Source organism: Oncorhynchus tshawytscha, linkage group LG03 (genome assembly GCF_018296145.1).
Source record: "Oncorhynchus tshawytscha isolate Ot180627B linkage group LG03, Otsh_v2.0, whole genome shotgun sequence".
NCBI lineage: Eukaryota > Metazoa > Chordata > Actinopteri > Salmoniformes > Salmonidae > Oncorhynchus > Oncorhynchus tshawytscha.
In genome coordinates this window covers 8,130,975-8,152,036 of record NC_056431.1, presented here as the reverse complement: position 1 = coordinate 8,152,036, position 21,062 = coordinate 8,130,975, and the positions used below count along the sequence as shown (strand labels likewise).

General features: G+C 43.4%; 1 protein-coding gene across 1 annotated transcript; it reads right to left on the bottom strand.

The window, feature by feature from the left end:
- Position 1: 1 nt before the first annotated feature.
- Positions 2–20,837, bottom strand: LOC112226570 (B-cell lymphoma 3 protein homolog). The gene is made up of 9 exons (XM_024390977.2): positions 19,716–20,837; positions 19,086–19,236; positions 8,768–8,876; positions 2,743–2,944; positions 2,081–2,169; positions 1,841–1,918; positions 1,412–1,579; positions 941–1,046; positions 2–857 (listed from the first exon to the last, which is right to left on the bottom strand). Exons 1-9 carry the CDS (start codon positions 20,365–20,367, stop codon positions 409–411), a joined length of 2,004 nt encoding a protein of 667 aa, XP_024246745.2. The 5' UTR covers positions 20,368–20,837; the 3' UTR covers positions 2–408.
- Positions 20,838–21,062: the final 225 nt, after the last annotated feature.

The following is a 21,062-nucleotide window of genomic DNA, read 5'->3' as shown; positions in this document are numbered from 1 at the left end:
CTTGATGTAGAAAAATATTTATCAATTATACAATATATTATTCAAAGTAAACCAGAAAAGAAAAAGCTAAAAAATAATCACGAATTTCAAGTAAGGTGGCAGCATTCAAGACCTCCTGGTGGAGCACCAGTTTCCAAACAGCCCATCACACACACGGTGATAACAGTTCTGAATGAAGTCTATTCAGGAAACTGCAGTAACATTCATTCTTCCAGTGTAGGTGTCATTGCAAGGAGACTAATGCAGTCACATGACAAATGCATCCAGCTGAGATCTAGAGGTACATAATCATACTGGCATAGGCTCTATAGTCCAACAGTAAACAAACTATCTTGTTACCAACCAATAACTCAAACAGTGGTGGAACCTAACTTTGCAGCAACACTGAAAGTGCATCTCTGTCAACTGTTACCTTTGCCCATGCTGCTGCTGACACATGATGGAGACATCTGATTGGGAGGCAGTAGAGACAGTGGCTGGGGAAGGGATATTGGTGTGGAGGAGGATAAAGGGAGGCTCTGGATAAAGAGGTCTCTGGACTCCAGGGGAGTAATAGGCTAGTAAATGCCCTATTTGAGCATCAGTGATGGGGGACTGGTGGTGCATTGCTGGAGGGTAGCTGTAGGTCCTTCCCTGGGTCAGGCTGATGTCCACTGCAGTCATCCTATCGGAGTCAAGCCTCACCGGCAGCTGCTCGCTCTCCCGGATCTTCAATGGAGACTGACGGCCTGACAGGCTCTCTGCTGATTGGCTGTGAGGAGAGGGAGTGGGAGGTGCCTTGGGGGAATGGGACGAGCTGCGGTGAAGAGGCGAAGCTGTGGGAGTGGCCAATGGTGAAAGGCTGGGAGATGGAGAACCTGGGGACAGAGGAGGGATGTGATGAGTTTACTGTGCCCGAATGCATGATGCACATCAAAATACGTGCTCGTCTCACCATTACCTCTAATCTGTGACTGGGGTGTGCTCCTGTGTGGTGAGGCTGGTACACACTGCTGAGCTTTGGGCTGCTGGTTTCTGGAGCCCTTCCCTCGTAGTACATCTGTTACCTGAGGACAGATCTAAAGGGTTAGGTTACCTGAGAGGACACACATTAACAGTCCTGCAATGACAACTAGTGAGTTCACTGCATCTGTGGGGCCTGCTACTGAGTGATCGTATTCCTTAGATTATTTGTGTTTTATTGTTGGTACAGTTTGTTGTTGTGATGACAAGAAAATTGTTTAGGTACAGCCACTAGAGGGAAGCACCCACAAGGATTAGTTCAGTCCTATGTCCACACTATTGTTCATTTAACCCACTAACTTCAGTTTTTATTCTCCTACACATGTGTAAAGCTATTGATTGGTGTGAAACAGAGGGGGGAAAAGACCCTCTTCCATAGATCCAGTGCATTCATTTTCTTCTCTCTCACCTTCTTGTTCTTGGCCACCATCGCGGGGGTGTCATTGTGGTAGTTCTTCACACTGCTGTCGGCTCTGTTCTTCAGTAGGAGCCTGGCTGTGTCTACCTGGCCTCGCCCACAGGCACTGTGCAGGGCCGTGTTCCCACTGTACGACTGGCCATTCACATTACAGTCATTCTGATGAGGAGGGGGCAGGGAGAGAGGAAGCAGGAGATTGTTGAGAAGATGTCAAAATAAGTAACACGGTTAGTCTTGGATGGCGATGTGTAACTAAACAGAATCACTTTGAACATTTCTTGTAAATCATTTTCCCAGAAAGGAAAGATAAACCTAAAAGGGGAACAGGGGAGGATCTACAGACCATTTTAAATATAGAGGAGCTGACTTCAGTAGAACAGCTGGAACAGCTGGAGTCACATACAACACACGTAGCCTTACCTCTATGAGGAAGTGCACCATGTCCATATTGTGGTTCTCTACTGCGTGTATGAGAGGACTGTGGCCACTCTTGATGTCCTGCTTAGAGAGAGGAGAATGGGGACTCTAAAGTGGAACTGGTATTACCTGGTATTGAGTAACTGGATGATTCAGTGTGCCAGAATAACTCAAAGCCCATTTGAAATGGTCCAGCATTAAGGGGAGAGATGGAGAGTTAGGTGGGGGAGGAAGGTGACTGACCATAGCATTGATGTCTGCCCCAGCATCCAGCAGCATTCTGACCAGCTCCTTGTGTCCACCCTGTACAGCTAGGTGGAGAGGGGTGAGGCCTGGAGAGAGAGAGAGGGGGGGAGGGGGTGATAAGCCGTTAGGGAGAGAATCACACGCTCCAGAGCCCATGTGTATTCTAGGGGTTTTCTGCTGTTTTGAGTACAAGGCAAACCATGCTGTGCCCAGACTTGTCACACTGGCATACAGACCACAACAGCAGGAAATGCCCTATTCCCCTCTCTGCCTCATACGCCCACCACCATGGGACCCACAGCATGAGTCAAACAGGGGGGATAATGTGTGCTATATATAATGTTAGTATGTGTCGTAACTCAGAAATATTCCCACAATATGGGAATTCCTGTACATTAGGCATGAATGTTGTAAACATTGTGGGGGGGTTACTGGCTTTATTTGGGGTAGTAGCATACATCCTAGATCTATTATTGTTTTAGTCATGTCTGGCATATGACTACCATAAAGGAGCTGTCTGTTTCTTCTATGGACTGTCAATTAGGTTACATTGGAAAGTTAAGAGGAATTTAGAATTTATGAATTGAATTTAAATTAATCCCCTGCATTGTCTCAATTGAAACAGAATTGAGGGCAACTTAGTAGCAGTAGTAACTTACCCTCATAGTTCCTGACCTCCAGGCAAGTCAAGATGGAGGGGTGGGAAAGGACGACAGAGAGGCAGGCCTGCTGGCCGTGTTCACAGCAGAGGTGGACCGTTGTCTGACCGTTACGGTCCAGAGCCCCCGGGTCAGCACCCGCACGTAACAACGCCCCCACCATGTGGGCCTGATGGGTAATCACAGCCAGATGAAGAGGGGTCTGAGAAAGAGGGAGACAGAAAATTCATCTTTAGACAATCATTAAACAAGAACAAATGAAAACCAGGGGCGTCATAACTGTATATTTCACACTAAATATCTGCGGTCACTATTTCTGAAAAGACTGCACACGCACAAACATATTGAGATTTCTAAACTTGGCGCACGCCATACACACGCATGTTTCCCGGTTGTGTGTCCCTTTACTCTTTCTCCTCGTGGGTATTAAACCATCACAGAAAAGGTGAGGCATTTTTTATGCAATGATCATGGAAATGAAAAATAATAGCCCAGGAATTAGATGCCTGTTTCTAATTATTTTAAAATGCAAAGATAAATTAAATAGATTCTCACTAAAGGCAAATGATTGCATCTTGTTATTACCTTGTTTATTGTTATGAATAAGCGTGTCCATCATATCCCCTATTTGCACAAAATACTAATCTCCTTCCTGCTTGCAATGCAATACTTCAACCACTAGAAAATGTACACACATGGTCTAAATTTTGCAGAGTCATAAATGAGAAATGCCAACTTTTGCGTGAACACATGTTTGGGGGTATATTTTGTACATTCGCACGGTTTATAAATGAGGTAAACCATTTTTTTTAAACCAAGAGCAGAGGAAGAAGAGATGAGGAAGAATAGTGTATTACTCCTGTTAATGGAATCGCATCGTTTCATCTCCATCCAGTTCTGCAGGGGGAAGGTCACAAGAGTTTATAAACGGTGGGCTAGATAAGGTTGGGCATAAGTCCCCAAACGAACCAGAGCCGCCCAATCAGGGCACAGAGGGCTTTCTGGCTTCATCAGCATTGGACATCGGCAGACAAAGATAAACGCCACACAGGATGGTAAACACACCATCAAAGTCCAAAATACAAATCAGCTAGGAGATGAAGATACAGCCCCATACATTTTTTTTCTCATTTCAAAATTATGTGCACCTAAAGTATTTGAAAGAACTAATGCTGTTTCGAGCCAGGTCGAATGTGATGCGGTTTCGAGCCAGGTTGAATTCCAGAGACATGCCACTGCAGGGGATTGCAGATTCCAACACAGGTTTACTGAAAGCACTGGAGCAATCCAGGATCTTCCAGAGATGATCGCCAATGATTCATTCATTCATAAAACCTGATTTGAAAAATGTTAACTTTGTCAGTGGTCCACTGTCCAGAGACATGCAGAAAGGGTTTAGGGAAGTCACTTGATCTGGAATCTATCATTAATCATACTGAACAATCTCAGTGGTCAGGATGATAATTTAGTTTCACTTTTGATTCAGGAAAAGCACGTACTTACAGTGTGTGTGTGTGAGCGTGTGCGTGTGCGTGTGCGTGTGCGTGTGCGCGTGTGTGTGTGGCTATGTTCCAGTAAAGAACAGCAGTAAAATACCAAAGCGCCGGCGGGAGAAAACACTGGTGAAATGCCTCCAATGTCTCAATGCCAGTGGCCTTCACTTCCTGAGAAAACACTCCTATTTCCCTGAATCGTCAGTTAGTCATGACTGATCACACACCCTAGTGTTTGACCTCCCATGAACTACCAACAGTCTGACTCAGTCATCTTGTGCTTCCTAGAATGTCCCTGAACATGAAGCCGTAAAGGACATAACCGGCAACATGTCACAATACTTAATCAAAGGCACAGGTCAAATAAAGGCTTTTATGGTGGTCCAAAAACATTCCAAAGTTCATTGAGTTTAGTTCTAGCTTCCTGTAAACCATTCCAGAATGACAAACAAAAACAGCACAAATAAGAGGGGCAGAGAGTGGGGAGGGAGAGAAGGGGGAGCATAGGGTAAGAAAGCCAGGGAGAGGAATAGCTGGAAGCGGTATAGAGTGGAGGCAAGGGGAAAGACAGGATAAGAGGGGCAGAGAGTGGGGAGGGAGAGAAGGGGGAGCATAGGGTAAGAAAGCCAGGGAGAGGAATAGCTGGAAGCGGTATAGAGTGGAGGCAAGGGGAAAGACAGGATAAGAGGGGCAGAGAGTGGGGAGGGAGAGAAGGGGGAGCATAGGGTAAGAAAGCCAAGGAGAGGAATAGCTGGAAGCGGTATAGAGTGGAGGCAAGGGGAAAGACAGGATAAGAGGGAAAATCCCTTCCCTCTCCCCTGCTGGCTGTGTGTCCACAGAGTTACATTCCAATGAAATGAGCAGATAAACCAGAAGAACAGAGGAGTGGAGGGGAGAGTTCTAGGTATGAGGAAAAGCCTTGAAAGGGTGGTTGTGTGCCAGACAAAGATAAGGATACAAAGAACAGGGGGGAGAAGGTAAAAACAAAGAGAAATTAGAGGTGTGCATAGGGTGTACTTCCTGTTAATGTTCTAGTTGTGCAACTTCCCAGGAAAGACTAACAAAGTCCCTTACCATACCATGGAAGAGCTTATTTTACTAGTTCTTTACAAGTTTCAATAATTTGTATAATTTATGCAGTTAAAGGAGGGGTCAACTCACAATGTACTGAGATAAAATCAGAGAGAGAGACGATCAGAGAGAGAGAGACTGCCAGAGAGATGGAGACTAGCGCAGAAAGGGAAAGTCCCGGATTCTACCCTCTAAACCTCAGCAACAAGGTATGTTGAGAAACAGAGCAGAGCAGGGGGGGGGGGTCATGTGACTTCTCAGAATGAGGATACTAAGTGCACATACACATGCACTGTAGAAGCCTCACACAATACACTGCATGCCACAAGCACACCCACACAGACAGACAAAGCATAATGTACAAAGTGGCAACAGCAGCGTTAAGGACATGATTATTCATTTGCAATATCTGAACAGTTTCCAGGGAACTTGAATAACATAACATGGGAGTAACATTGGCCAGAGAATTGGGAAGTGCACCAGCTAGTAGATGACAGTGTTTGGTTAGTAGTAGATGACAGTGTTTGGTTAGTAGTAGATGACAGTGTTTGGTTAGAAGTAGATGACAGTGTTTGGTTAGTAGTAGATGACAGTGTTTGCTTAGTAGTAGATGACAGTGTTTGGTTAGTAGTAGTGACAGTGTTTGGTTAGTAGTAGATGACAGTGTTTGGTTAGAAGTAGATGACAGTGTTTGGTTAGTAGTAGTGACAGTGTTTGGTTAGTAGTAGATGACAGTGTTTGGTTAGAAGTAGATGACAGTGTTTGGTTAGTAGTAGATGACAGTGTTTGGTTAGTAGTAGATGACAGTGTTTGGTTAGTAGTAGATGACAGTGTTTGGTTAGTAGTAGATGACAGTGTTTGGTTAGTAGTAGATGACAGTGTTTGGTTAGTAGTAGATGACAGTGTTTGGTTAGTAGTAGTGACAGTGTTTGGTTAGTAGTAGTGACAGTGTTTGGTTAGTAGTAGTGACAGTGTTTAGTTAGTAGTAGTGACAGTGTTTGGTTAGTAGTAGATGACAGTGTTTGGTTAGTAGTAGATGACAGTGTTTGGTTAGTAGTAGATGACAGTGTTTGGTTAGTAGTAGTGACAGGGTTTAGTTAGTAGTAGTGACAGTGTTTGGTTAGTAGTAGTGACAGTGTTTGGTTAGTAGTAGTGACAGTGTTTAGTTAGTAGTAGTGACAGTGTTTGGTTAGTAGTAGATGACAGTGTTTGGTTAGTAGTAGTGACAGTGTTTAGTTAGTAGTAGTGACAGTGTTTGGTTAGTAGTAGTGACAGTGTTTGGTTAGTAGTAGTGACAGTGTTTGGTTAGTAGTAGTGACAGTGTTTGGTTAGTAGTAGTGACAGTGTTTGGTTAGTAGTAGTGACAGTGTTTAGTTAGTAGTAGTGACAGTGTTTGGTTAGTAGTAGTGACAGTGTTTGGTTAGTAGTAGTGACAGTGTTTGGTTAGTAGTAGTGACAGTGTTTGGTTAGTAGTAGTGACAGTGTTTAGTTAGTAGTAGTGACAGTGTTTAGTTAGTAGTAGTGACAGTGTTTGGTTAGTAGTAGTGACAGTGTTTGGTTAGTAGTAGTGACAGTGTTTGGTTAGTAGTAGTGACAGTGTTTGGTTAGTAGTAGTGACAGTGTTTGGTTAGTAGTAGTGACAGTGTTTAGTTAGTAGTGGTGACAGTGTTTGGTTAGTAGTAGTGACAGTGTTTGGTTAGTAGTAGTGACAGTGTTTAGTTAGTAGTAGTGACAGTGTTTAGTTAGTAGTAGTGTTTGGTTAGTAGTAGTGACAGTGTTTGGTTAGTAGTAGTGACAGTGTTTGGTTAGTAGTAGTGACAGTGTTTGGTTAGTAGTAGTGACAGTGTTTGGTTAGTAGTAGTGACAGTGTTTGGTTAGTAGTAGATGACAGTGTTTGGTTAGTAGTAGTGACAGTGTTTGGTTAGTAGTAGATGACAGTGTTTGGTTAGTAGTAGTGACAGTGTTTGGTTAGTAGTAGTGACAGTGTTTGGTTAGTAGTAGTGACAGTGTTTGGTTAGTAGTAGTGACAGTGTTTGGTTAGTAGTAGATGACAGTGTTTGGTTAGTAGTAGTGACAGTGTTTGGTTAGTAGTAGATGACAGTGTTTGGTTAGTAGTAGATGACAGTGTTTGGTTAGTAGTAGTGACAGTGTTTGGTTAGTAGTAGTGACAGTGTTTGGTTAGTAGTAGTGACAGTGTTTGGTTAGTAGTAGTGACAGTGTGGGAGTATCAAACAGCTGTTTCATAGCACCAGTGCTGCAGCTGATCTGGTAGTCGCACAATGTGCACATGCAACTCAGTACTGATATTAACTCTGTCAAACCGTTGAGTAAAATTGACCACTGAAGTATTGTTTGGACTGCACAACACATGTTGAACTGCTAGAGAAAGTTGGTTTTTTTGCTGACATAGTATGATTATCTGGCATTGCCAAAAGAGCTTGGCAGGCTTTATGTAAAAGTATTGTGGAGTGTGTTTTAAGATTTTTATTTGGAGTTACAGACTATCCTATATAGTCATTTACTTGTGATTATAACTGACAAATCTAATAAACAATTAGAAAATGGGTTCTCAGGGTTGGCAATAGGTCTGTATCTGGTAGTCACATCGTGGCGAGCATCATGTCTCTCAGCCTGGACTGAAATCTCCCCCTGGCCCCTCACACGAATGTATACAGCCTGTCTGCTAGACTATGCACTACAGACAGGATATCACTGTAAATGCCTCAGTCTCACCTCAACGGTGACAAAACACAACAAATGGTACCTACGTTATTTCTGGTAAGTGAGCAATGTGTTGTCTGAAACCCCAGATGTGCGTATGAAGGGTTCAGGGTGATTTCTCTGGGGTGATTAAGCAGACTAACAGAGCTGCAGAGGGAATGTGGCATTGACAGGGTGTGGTGGCACGCTGGAGGGAGGAAGTGGACTCATTTGAAAGTGATGGGAAAAGGCCATGGGGCATTGATGGACTGGGAAAGGTGCAGAAGATGGAACCCAACAGAAAAGAGAACATCACTTCAGAACACACAGCCCTGAACAAAGGATACCAATCATAGCACATCCTTCCAAGCAATAGGCTTGTGCATGTGACCTTGGCCTGCATTAAGCACAGGTAACCAGAAACTGTACATTTCTTCTGATAACCGGCAGCCGAGAGGTGTCGGTCTGTGTACGGTAAAGAGGCTGGGCGAGGAGGAAATCAAGGACTTCCTCTTTCACACCTTTCCTTATTGTGCTCTGAAGTCTGCAGTGAGTGGCAGGTGTGTGTGTGTGTACATGTTTTCCTATATTATCAGGACTCCAATGTCCTAATATTTCACTGTAATGTCCTGAAAAGGTAGGAAAACAAATTCTATTTTAAGCTTAAGGGTTTTGGGGTTAAGGAAAATATGATTTTTACACTTCAATAACTCCTGACATTTCTGAAAACACAGCTGTGTGTGCTCGTGCATGTATCTCACCTGTCTCAGGTTGTTGTAGATGTCCAGGTCTGTGTGAACCAGTTCCAGGAGAAGGATCATTCTTTGGATCTGAGCTTCCTGCCCCTGCACCACTGCTATGTGAAGAGCCCTGTAACACACACACACACACCCAAGTCAAAACTACACACAAAAATAAAACAGGTACACATTCTTCCACACACAAATTCTGATTTAAACCAATAAATGCACAAAATTAATTGACACACATCCTTTTCACACAACTCCAGCATGATTGTAAAGTGGCTGCTGATACATCCTGACACAGAAACACCCTGACTAACCTTTAAGCCAGAGAAATCCTATGGACTACAAACTGAATGACACACTAACTGGCATGTGATGGGTGTAAAACTGTTACACAATTGCAGTAGAAAGTTTACACAAGCCTACAATATGTTTTGACAAATTCAGGCTAACCCATAACCTATATATTACTGAATGACCGAGTACTGGCCAACTTCACTTGACCTATGACCTGATTCTCCACAACTGACAGTTAGGCTGAGAGGAGAGCAGTGTGGTGGGTGACTCATTACAAAGCCTGTAGAAAACTGATCAAGGTGACTAGGAAACTGATATTTATATAGTATGTAAAGTGAAAGAACAGAGGTCAAACATAAGAATAAGGAAGAATGACAAGAGTTCCTGGGGGAAAAAAATATTATCAGAAGTGAATTTCAGTAAACTCGTTTGGTTTGGTGTAACTTCCTGTTGTGTGACAATGGCACAGCTCTCTGTATTGGGGGAGATAATCACCATTAAACCATTAGAACTACGGTCTCTATTAGGGGCTTTCTGTGTGTTTTCATGTCTTTCAGCTTCCTCCAATGAATATCAATCGTAAATGCAGAACAAGAGAAGAAAGGTTATGACAGGAAATTGGGTAGGGACATTTTGAGAGAATGATTTAAAAGTACCTTCACTGAGAATTTGGGGTTAGCACAAATTTACGGTAATGTCAGTTTTTTTTGTCTACTTCCTGATCTGTTGTCCATTAAACAGAGTTACAACAGACTAAAACACATATTGGTGTTCGGCATGTCTACCTACTGCACATACAACTGAAGTCTGAGGAGATGAGTAACAACATATTTGCATACTGCAAAGAGGAAATGGAAGATAAAGAAAATACGTAGGCCTACACACACACAGAGAACATTGCTCAAAGACAACTCTGACAGCTCTTATACAAAACCTTTTTAATCTCCAGCATCTACCTTGTTGGCTTTTTAACACTGGTCACTGATGGTACGTGCTGCAGGCCTACACAATACAAATGGTATGTCCTGAGACAAAACATTTGTCATCCTCTTTCAGAGAGGCGTGAGTTATGTCATACATTCCTCCACATAACTACACTGAACAGAAATATAAACACAACATGTGAAGTGTTGGTCCCATGTTCCATGAGCTGAAATAAAAAAATCTCAGAAATGTTCCAAAAGCTTATTTCTCTAATGTTTTACACATTTGTTTCCCTCCCTGTCAGTGAGCATTTCTTCTTTGCCAAGATATTCCATCCACGTGACAAGTGTGGGATTGATTAAACAGGATGATCAGTATCTGACCGTAAGGCGCTACATAGGGTACTACGTACGGCCCAGTACATCACTTGGGCCAAGCTTCCTGCCATCCAGGACCTATATACGTCAAAAACTCAAGTCACACTAGTCGTAGACTGTTCTCTCTGCTACTGCATGGCAAGCGGTACCGGAGCGCCAAGTCTAGGTCCAAGTGGCTCGTTAACAGCTTCTACCCCCAAGCAATAAGACTGCTGAACAATTTATCAAATGGCCTCCCGGACAATTTACATTGACACCACTCTTTGTTTTTACACTGCTGCTACCCCCGCATATTTACTCAGCACCAGAGCCCCCTGTATACAGCCTCGTTATTTTTATGTAATTCAGCTGGGTAACTTTATTTTTACTTTATTTTGATTTAGTAAATATTTGAACTCTTTCTTGAACTGTACCGTTGGTTATGGGCTTGTAAGTAAGCATTTCACAAATAAATAAAATTAGATTTCATTTGAAATGTGCACGTTTTGCTGGGGACAATAAGGCGACTAAAATGTGCAGTTTTGTCACAACACAGTGCCACGGTGTCTCAAATTTTGAGGGAGCATGCAACTGGTATGCTGACTGCAGGAATGTTCACCAGAGCTTTTGCCAGAGAATTGAATGTTAATTTCTCTACCATAAGCCACCTCCAACATAATTTTAGAAAATTTGGTCGTATGTCCAACCAACCTCACAATGTGTATGGTGTTCTGTGGGCGAGTGGTTTACTGATGTCAATGTTGTAAATGGAGTGACAGTGGGGATATGGTATTTTTTAAATTAATCTTTATTTAACTAGGCAAGTCAGTTAAGAACAAATTCATATTTACAATGACGGGCTAGGAACAGTGGGTTACCTGCCTTGTTCAGGAGCAGAATGACAAATGTTTACCTTGTCAGCTCGGGGATTCAATCTTGCAACCTTTCGGTTACTAGTCCAACAATCTAACCACTAGGCTACCCGCCTCCCCGGTATGGGCAGGCATAAGCTAAGGACAACAAACAATTTAATTTTATCAATGGCAATTTGAATACTCAGAGATACCGTGACATGATCCTGAGTCCCATTGTCGTGCCATTTATCTGCCACCATCACCTCATGTTTCAGCATGATAATGCCCCATGTCGCAAAGATCTGTATACAATTCCTGGAAGCTAAAAATGTCCCAGTTCTTCCATGGCCTGCATACTCACCAGACATGTCACACATAGAGCATGTTTGGGATGCTCTGGATCTATGTGTACGACATCGTCTGTTTTGTCACCAAAGCCCCATATACTACCCACCACTGTGATCTGATAGCTCTCCTTGGCTGGCCCTCGCTTCATATTCATCACCAAACCCACTGGCTCCAGGTCATCTAGAAGTCTTTGCTAGGTAAATCTCAGCTCACTGGTCACCATAGCAGCACCCACCCATAGCACGCGCACCAGCAGGTATATTTTACTGGTCAACCCTAAAGCCAATTCCTCCTTTGGCCGCCTCTCCTTCCAGTTCTCTGCTGCCAATGACTGGAACGAACTGCAAAAATCACTGAAGCTGGAGACTCATATCTCCCTCACTCACTTTAAGCACCAGCTGTCAGAGCAGCTCACAGATCACTGCACCTGTACATAGCCCGTCTGTAAATAGCTCATCCAACTACCTCATCCCGATACTGTTATTTGATTTATTTTTGCTCCTTTGCACCCCAGTATCTCTACTTGCACACTCATCTTCTGTGCATCCATCACTCCAGTGTTTAATTGCTATATTGTAATTATTTAGCCACTATGGCCTATTTATTGCCTTACCTCCCTTATCATACCTCCTTTGCACACACTGTATATATACTTTTTCTATTGTATTATTGACCTTATGTTTGTTTATTCCATGTGTTACTCTGTGTTGTTGTTTGTGTTGCACTGCCTTGCTTTATCTTGGCCAGGTCGCAGTTGTAAATGAGAACTTGTTCTCAACTAGCCTACCTGGTTAAATAAAGGTCAAATAAAAAATACAATTGTGTCCCAGTTCTCGCCAATATCCAGTAACTTCGCACAGGAATTGAAGAGGAGTGGGACAACATTCCACAGGCCACAGTCAACAGCCTGATCAACTCTGAAGGAGATGTGTTGTGCTGCACGAGGCAAATTGTAGTCACACCAGATACTGACTGGTGTTCTGATCCAGGCTTCCACCTTGAAGGTATCTGTGACCAACAGATGCGTATCTGTATTCCCAGTCATGTGAAATTCATAGATTAGGGCCTAATACATTTATTTCAATTGACTGATTTCCTTATATGAACTGTAACTTAGTAAAATATTTGAAATTGTTGCGTTTTTGTATTTTTGTTCAGTACAAATTGTAGTACTAGTCCATAGCTTGAGCCAACAATGCCCTTAGCATCAACAAATTAAACAGATTTTTTTTTAAATAAAAAAATAAAAAAGATTTCACAACTTATGTTGGAGGGCTCGTGTGTGAGATAGGGAGAGGTCATACAGCTTAGCTCTGTTTTACCAGGCAGAGAGAGACTGACTTGACAGCTAATGTAATATTTGGGTGCCAAGCCGAAACATTACATTCTTTCGGAGCTTGATTAAGGCAAGTCCTAACAGAACACTTATCAGCATATGGCCTTGGGTGGATCTCATAACTGCCTCTCTTGAAGACAGGTGCGTGCCTACCTGCACTTATGAGTAATTAAACCTAGCATTATGCATTAGGAGTATATTGTGTTATACAGGGCAGTATGTTACTAATACAGACCGATCATTGAGACATTGCTCATCTCTGATCAACCTGTGTCACCGTAGACCTTCATATTCAAACAGAGTGGCTGGGTGGATGCATCTTTCACAACACAATCACAACACAACACGTACAATGCATAGCACAGGTGGTGGAGATATGTGGTAACATTATACAGAGCCTGAGGTTTGGAGGCGGGTGTTTGACTGATGTCAATGCAGAAGGCAGGTCTAACCAATCACAACCAGCCATCTCATCCGTGTAGCTAGTGTAACACAGACCAAAACATGTCAACAAACCATAGCCAATACAACCTTGCTTTCCGCATTTCTTGTTCAACTTGAGTAAACAAGTCTTTCACATAGAGAAAGACACAATAGGGATGACAGTTTGTCTTTGTAATTGAAACCCATCTCCATACAAGTGTAGTTCTAACCGGCACTGTGGTGACTGATGCAACTGAAGATGACCACAAGACAGTCTCATAACAGTAAAACGTTTGACAGTGTTGACGCCCCTCTCTCGCAATCTGACCTGACTAATGGCCATACAGCACAGTGAAGCCACTCAGCCGTCTGATCAGTGTGAAAAGCAGAACTTGTGTTTGGCCGCATATGTCGGTTCTTTCCTAAAAAGCTCCCCTTTCTGGTAAAAGTGAGAACCACCCCTGACCACGTTCACAAGTGTATCCGTTGTAGGGCTGACCCCATTTTGTCAACTTGTCGATTGTTTGGTCGATAGGCTGTTGGTCGACCAACATTTGTTTAGTTGAGCAATATAAAAAAATGTTATGGCAAAAGAGACTTGTCGGATTCACATTTGTCTCAGTGGACCATTGAGGAGGATTGCTCATTAGTATCACCAGTAGTACATTATTTTTGTTTAATGCATTCAATAGATTATTATTATTACTACAGTCTTACCATTCTCATTGTCAGAGTGGACACGTTGTTTGAGGACCGCACAACCTAGGCTACACTTCTGAAGAACATGTTTTGGTTTATTTCATTCCATTTAGGAGTTGTCAATTTCCTCATTGCAATTTGTAGCGCTTCTGTCAATATTGAGTAAGGACGAGCACCTGACTATACATAGAAGTAGGCCTAGGCTACCTGGTCTGCGCACAAATGTAGGCTATAAATGTGCCCATTTGGGGATCTGATAGTATTTCTGTCTTAACTCACCACCACTGTGGAACTTCTGAAAGTCTTTTTTTCTTCACCTCAAACAGTGAGTAAACTAAGTCTGTTTTTACATTCATTGAGAATGTCAAGGTCGGCGTCCCGGGTGGCACAGTGGTTAAGGGCGCTGCTGGTGGCAGCTGTGCCACCAGAGACTCTGGATTCGCATCCAGGCTCTGTCGTAACCTGCCGTGACCGGGAGGTCCGTGGGGCGATGCACAATTGGCATAGCGTCGTCCGGGTTAGGGAGGGATTGGCCGGTAGGGGTATCCTTGTCTCATCGCGCACCAGTGACTCCTGTGGCGGGCCGGGCGCAGTGCATGCTAAACAAGGTTGCCAGGTGCACTGTGTTTCCTCCGACACATTGGTGTGGCTGGCTTCCGGGTTGGATGCACGCTGTGTTAAGAAGCAGTGCGGCTTGGTTGGGTTGTGTATCGGAGGACGCATGACTTTCAACCTTCGTCTCTCCCGTACGGGAGTTGTAGCGATGAGATAAGATAGTTGCTACTAACAATTGGATACCATGAAATTGGGGAGAAAAAAGGGGCAATTTTTTTTTTTAAAAAAAAAAAAAAAAGAGATAATGCCAAGGTCATCCTCAACGTAGCCTATTTTTCGATAACCACTCTGCATGAAAGGGGGAAAAAATGTCATGCTCTGATCCGTTGGAACATCATAAAATAAGCGTACCTGAATACTGCTGGGTTCTCCCATGCAGTGAGGAAGCAGAATTAATGAATCTGCAGCAGTCTTTTCGTCACGTAGTAATAATGTATTTGTGGAGTATGTGAGTAGATGACAAACATGCATTATTGCAGCACAATGAGGATGACAACAGTAATGGCATCAGTTCTGATTAAAAACAGTCCCCAGATGAGTATATGCGAGGTGCCTCTCCTAGCATTCCTCAAAAAGCTATCAACACCCAACTGACCTAGTAACAGGTGTCTCCATTCAGTGCAATGGTGAGATTATCACACAATTGAACAAGGTTAATCTCTCTCTCTCTTTCTCTCAAGATGAAACTGCTCTCTCTCCTGTTCCTGGAAGTGGGGCAGACCACAGCCCCAGATAACCCAAAGCACACTGATGCTGGAGCGCTGGGCTGCACTCAAACACACACTGACAGTGGCATACATGCGGTATCCTGTTTGGGGGGAGGTGAGGGAATACGGGTTGCTGTGGCCAGCAGACCACCTGAGAGAGCGATGACTTTAAGACAGGTGTATTAAACAGAAGGGAACCAGAAACACACCACAGTCCAACTTACAATACATCCTTTTCAGAAACCATTTGAGTCATTAGTAGGTGTTGGTAGCCAGAATGCATGCATTTCTTACTTTTTGAAAACTGGACCCGTGGGAATTGAACCAACTCTGACAGTCTGACATTGCAAGCACCAAGCTCTACCAACTGAGCCACATGGGACACCCTGAGACTGGAGCCTGACATAGCCTTTATGGTTGCCTGTTAGTTTTAGATGTTTATTGAGCTTTAAAGCACTGGTCTTTTAGTTGTTCCAAAGGCCAGAACCAAAACGTTTGGTCCTGGCCTTTGGAACAGACTGCCGGAAGATCTGAGGGCAGGCCTCAGAAACTGGAGACATTTTAAAGAAAAATCTTAAGACATAAGTAAAAGCAAGGCTAAAAAGGTTAAGGTGCTTTTAGTCATACAATTAAAAAAAAAAAGAAATGGTACACAATTCTACATTTATTTTAATCAATTAGTCTCATGTCCACTTATTTTATTATTGTTTTACTATTTTATTTGTTAAGCACTTTGAAATGCAAATGTATCCTCTAAGAAATGTGGTATATAAATAAAGTGTGATTTGATTTTTGCCATGGCAGCACTAAAGCTACTTTCTCCAGTATATTGACCCCTCCCCTACCTACATGTCTGCATAGGTTGGAAGCAGATCCCTGGCCAAGCACAGCGGTGAGCTAAAGTTGTTGGGTACTATACGTGTGGTTTGCAAGAAACTGCTGAACAAACGTCATCCCCACCTGTATTCTATAAGCATGACAATAACCATCACAAATACATGATGTACTGTCCCCACGTTACTGCACTGACTGCACAGCTGTCTCTCATTCAAGCAGATAGATGGACAATGAACAAGGGAGAATGAGACAGGGGTGAGAGAAACAGGGGAGCGTGTGACAGAGGGGTGAGAGAATGTCAATGAGAGATAAGCGGGGAAGAGATCAAAAGAAAAAGCGAGAGAAATAAAGAGAGAGAGAGAGAAAGAGAGAGAGGGAGAGAGAGAAAAAGCGGTAAATGAGGAAGTGAGGAGCGGATGTTTGGGTTTTTGAGCTCATTCATTTAAAAACACAGAGAAATGAAAACAGAGAGATACAGAAAGACCTGAGAAAACCGCAGTCACACATTGAGAGGCGCACGCTCAGAGGTTTTCCCGAAACTGAGGGGCTCAGAGGCGATGAGAACTGAGGATTAACACCCCATTGACGTAAGCACACACACACACACACACAGACACACTTGGGGATGGTGGGGAGCTGAGAAGCAGCACTGTCTTTCTGCTGAAATCTAACTTTTCATCAGACAGACCACAATACAAGTAGGTACCAGCCAGGGTAATGTACTTCTTTACAGTCTACCACTTCATCAAGTAGTTTGACTTCATAAGAACAGCACCCAAACATGAGAACAGCACCCAAAAGCCCCAGCGCAACCACCAAGGTACGGTTTGATTTAAAAAAAAAATATATATATATATATATATATATATATTTTTTTAAAGCCACACAAAAAAAACGAGCACTGAAATGCAAATGAACTTTTATACGGATACATTTTCTTAAACATCTTGTGATCAGATGGCAAGGTGTTTTCTTCCTGATTGATTTCAGTGCTGGTCCCTGGGCTCTACATCACATGAAATCATCCCAAGCGGAACTGCTGTGTCTCGAAACCCACAGCCAGGTCTGCTCTTTCTCGATCATGTGTTTGTTGTGATGGGATGCAAATGAGTGACACACAGCACTTAAACTACAGGAACATGACTTTGCAATGCCATTCTTGGATGGACTTATGATTTCAGTCACATGAGTGTTTTTGTATCGTCCTCGCATGTCTGTCAGTGAATGGGTGAGTGCTCAGGTGTTGAAGGTCAGAGAGGGCATCGGTGCGTGAGGTTGTTATTAACATGTGATTGAATGTACCCCACCCACTCCTTAACCTCAAACATAAGGTGACCAGACATCCCCGATATCCCGGGGACAGTCCCCGATTTTGGTGGCCTGTCCCCGGCTAGTACCGGAAATGTCCCTGATTATCCCCCAGAAAGAAAAGCAACTCTGAAGTTAAATTGAGGCTGATATTTCAGTAATCAAAAGCTGTATGCAATCGGATTTCAATGTAAAATTTGTCTCACCACTTGTATCAAACTTGTTTGCTCCCTTCTATGAGAACATTTGGTCAGTGATACATTGTAACAACTGCATGAACAACCATGCCCATAGCCAGAAAACCTTTCCAACAGCATAAGCTACCAAACTGGGGTGATTTAAAAATGACCAAGGTAGACTAAAATTAAGAAACATTTGAGTGGTTAATCAATTTCTGTGTTATGAATAATTAAAGTATTTGAAAGGACTACCGGAAATGTATAGTTAAAAATAGTTCCATGGGCGGCCTCCCGAGTGGTGCAGTGGTCTGAGGCACTGCATTGCGGTGCTAGCTGTGCCACTAAGGAACCTGGTTCGAGTCCAGGCTCTGTCGCAGCCAGCCATGACAGAGAGACTGATGGGGCGGTGCACAATTAGCCCAGCATCGTCCGGGTGAGGGGAGGGTTTGGCCGGCAAGGATGTTCCAGTCCCATCGCGCGCTAGAGACTTCTGTGGTGGGCCGGGCGCAATGCCTGCTGACATCGTCGCCAGGTGTACGGTGTTTCTTCAGACACATTGGTGTGGCTGGCTTCCTGGTGAAGCGGGCATTGTGTCAAGAAGCAGTGGGGCTTGGTTGGGTTGTGTTTCGGAGGACGCACAGCTCTTGACCTTTGCCTTTCCCGAGTCCGTACGGGAGTTGCAGCGATGGGGCAGGACTGTTGGGGAGAAACTACCAACCCAACTACCAATTGGGGAGAAAAGGGGGTATATATATAAATATTTTATTTTTTACAAAAAATTATAATTCCATGGGATATTTTAATCTTCTTTCTTAGTTATTTTTTGTTGTGTGTTGTTATCTGGTCACCTTACTCTATTTTTTGTTGTGTGTTGTTATCTGGTCACCTTACTCTAATAGTCATCCCAGCCTCCCAGAGGCAAGCCTGTGTCTCATATGAATACTCACACAAACAATGCAAACAGACACAAAACATGACACACACACACAAAGTACAGATCACAGAGGTCAAGTTCCATCCCAGAATCCCCCTCACCCAGTGACACTTTCACTGAGAAGCAGAGCAGAGAATTGACTCCATTAATCATTACAGAGACAGGAAGTGAAATAAAGGTAAAGAATGTGGTGGGGTAAGGGTACACACAGCACACTCCTCTCTCACCACCAACACCCCTCACAGCCAAGTGAATCATAGACCAAAACAAACAAACAAGACTGTGTGACATCTCCTCTCCCTCCCAACACATACCTAACTGATCAGGGTCATATGTAAAATATGTTGAAATGGAAAACAAAAATGACTTACTGAACTCGACCCAGTCCATAGCTCCTAGCAGGAAGTCAGGGTTAGCAAGGAACCCTCATAGGGCAACAGCACTACTCTAGGCCCCATCTGCTACATGAGACTAACTGAAGTTCAATGCATGTAGGGTTTTCAAAAACAAACATACGTGTCGCCATCGTTGTCTTGGCGAGTCGCCAGGGCAACATCTGCCAGCAGGTGTCCCGGGTAAAGAGAGGACTGGAGGTGAGAGACAGGCACGTTCACAACCAGCGGTGACCTGCTGGGCCAGGAGTAGAATGGATGCCCTGGATAGGGATCTGGTTGACAGAGGGAGGGAGGGAGGGAGGGAGGGGGCAGATTGTTTGGTACAATGCCATGAAATAAGGAAATTACAGGTGACCCATTGACATGTTTTTAATCAGTTCAATCATTTATCGCTGGAATGTCTGGCAAAACGGATTCTCAATGACTGGAGTTCCAAAGCAGGACTAACCATCACTGCACAATGACACACGATCTATGAAGGAACATTACACAGAGAAAATCCGTTTCTGACTCAAAGGCAAATGACCACTAACTGATTCCGCAGTATATTCTCTTTCAAACCAATAACTTTGATTATGATCAAATTAATACAGTTATAACACGACTGTCTGATAGGATTACGCATTTTGTTTTGCTCTATTAGGAGAACAAAACTATGAAAATGCGATAGGATAAACTCTGAATAATAAAAGCCTGTACACTTTCATTTTAATATTTTTTCACTTGTCTTTTGCCAGGGCGACTAACTTACAGTAAGGACGGGGTGCCTGCATTGAACGAACCGGATCGATGCTTTGGTGTTCATTGTCAAAACCGCTGGCGGCGGACAATTGTCTGTGTGAGACCGATGCCAGGGTACCAATGCTCTCATCGTCGTAGCTCTTTAATAAAATCTTTGGAGGACTCGGTCTGCAGCACAAGTCTTTGTTTTTGTAAGGGGATAAGCGCTCCTCTCTCCCGGGTGGGGTACGTGACTGTTCCGGCGTCTCCCATTCAGAAGGAAATGGACGTTTCCTAAAAGGAAGCCAAGAGGAAGATATGTTCTGTGTTCGTGTGTCTGTTTTGCTGCTCTCACCAGGGTTCGGAGTGAATGGCGTGTGAGAAGTTGCAGCTGGTGAGTGTTTTTTCTCCAGAAAAGCCGGGTTTCCCGTTTTCACAGGAGGTTTTATCAACGATACTCCACAACGATGCTCCAGCGGCTCCACAGTGTGTCTGGGATTTCCGTTTGGACCGTCATCCTCCGTGAGGGGGGCAGCGGGATACTGCATTCTTACTCTGGCGGAGCGACCTTTGCTGGTGGGAGTCCTGTCGGCTCCGCTCCCACGCTCCCTCGTTGTGGTGCTCAGATCCAGCGGCACTGTGGTTTGAGTCTGGTGACCGTTCATGGTCATGGTCCTCGGCATGAACACGGATCAAGTATCCTGGAATCAGCCTCGGGTGTTTGTCGTCTCAAAACATAGCAGTGATTCAAATGTCAATTCAATTTATGTTTTCTATAGCCTAGGCACAGTCTCCTTCTCCACGAAAATATCCAAATGTTGTTTTGATTTGGGAGTTTAATAATGTAATTTGCCAAGCCAATACAAGAATGGCTCGAGGCTATTCTCCAAATCCATAAATGTTAATTTTGAGAAAATTAGTGTAAACTGATACTAATTTAAGTTTCTTCAATTAATTAAATCACACAACTGACTTATAGTAAATGTTCAGAATGATAAATATAAGACTTTTAAATAACCTGACGGCAACACACCTGCAATATAACTGCAGGTAGTGGGCAATTGAAGAAAATCATTAGGCTATTATGTTCCTTTTATTGCAACGAATCAACTAGTCCGTAAACTCTCTCTCTCTCTCTCTCTCTCTCTCTCTCTCTCATTCACTTAACCAAATCCGCGAAACTGGGGCTTTCCCTTTCGTATAAGAATTAACTCTTTACCTTCCTGTTTGCAAACTGAAACAATGCGTTCTGACGGTCTACTTTTTTTTAACCAACACCTTTAAGATATTAAAGGTTTAGTGTAGCCTACGTAACTGAAGTGTTCAATGTTAATTAAGGCTTATATGATTGATTTAATTCACTTAAATGTTAGAATTC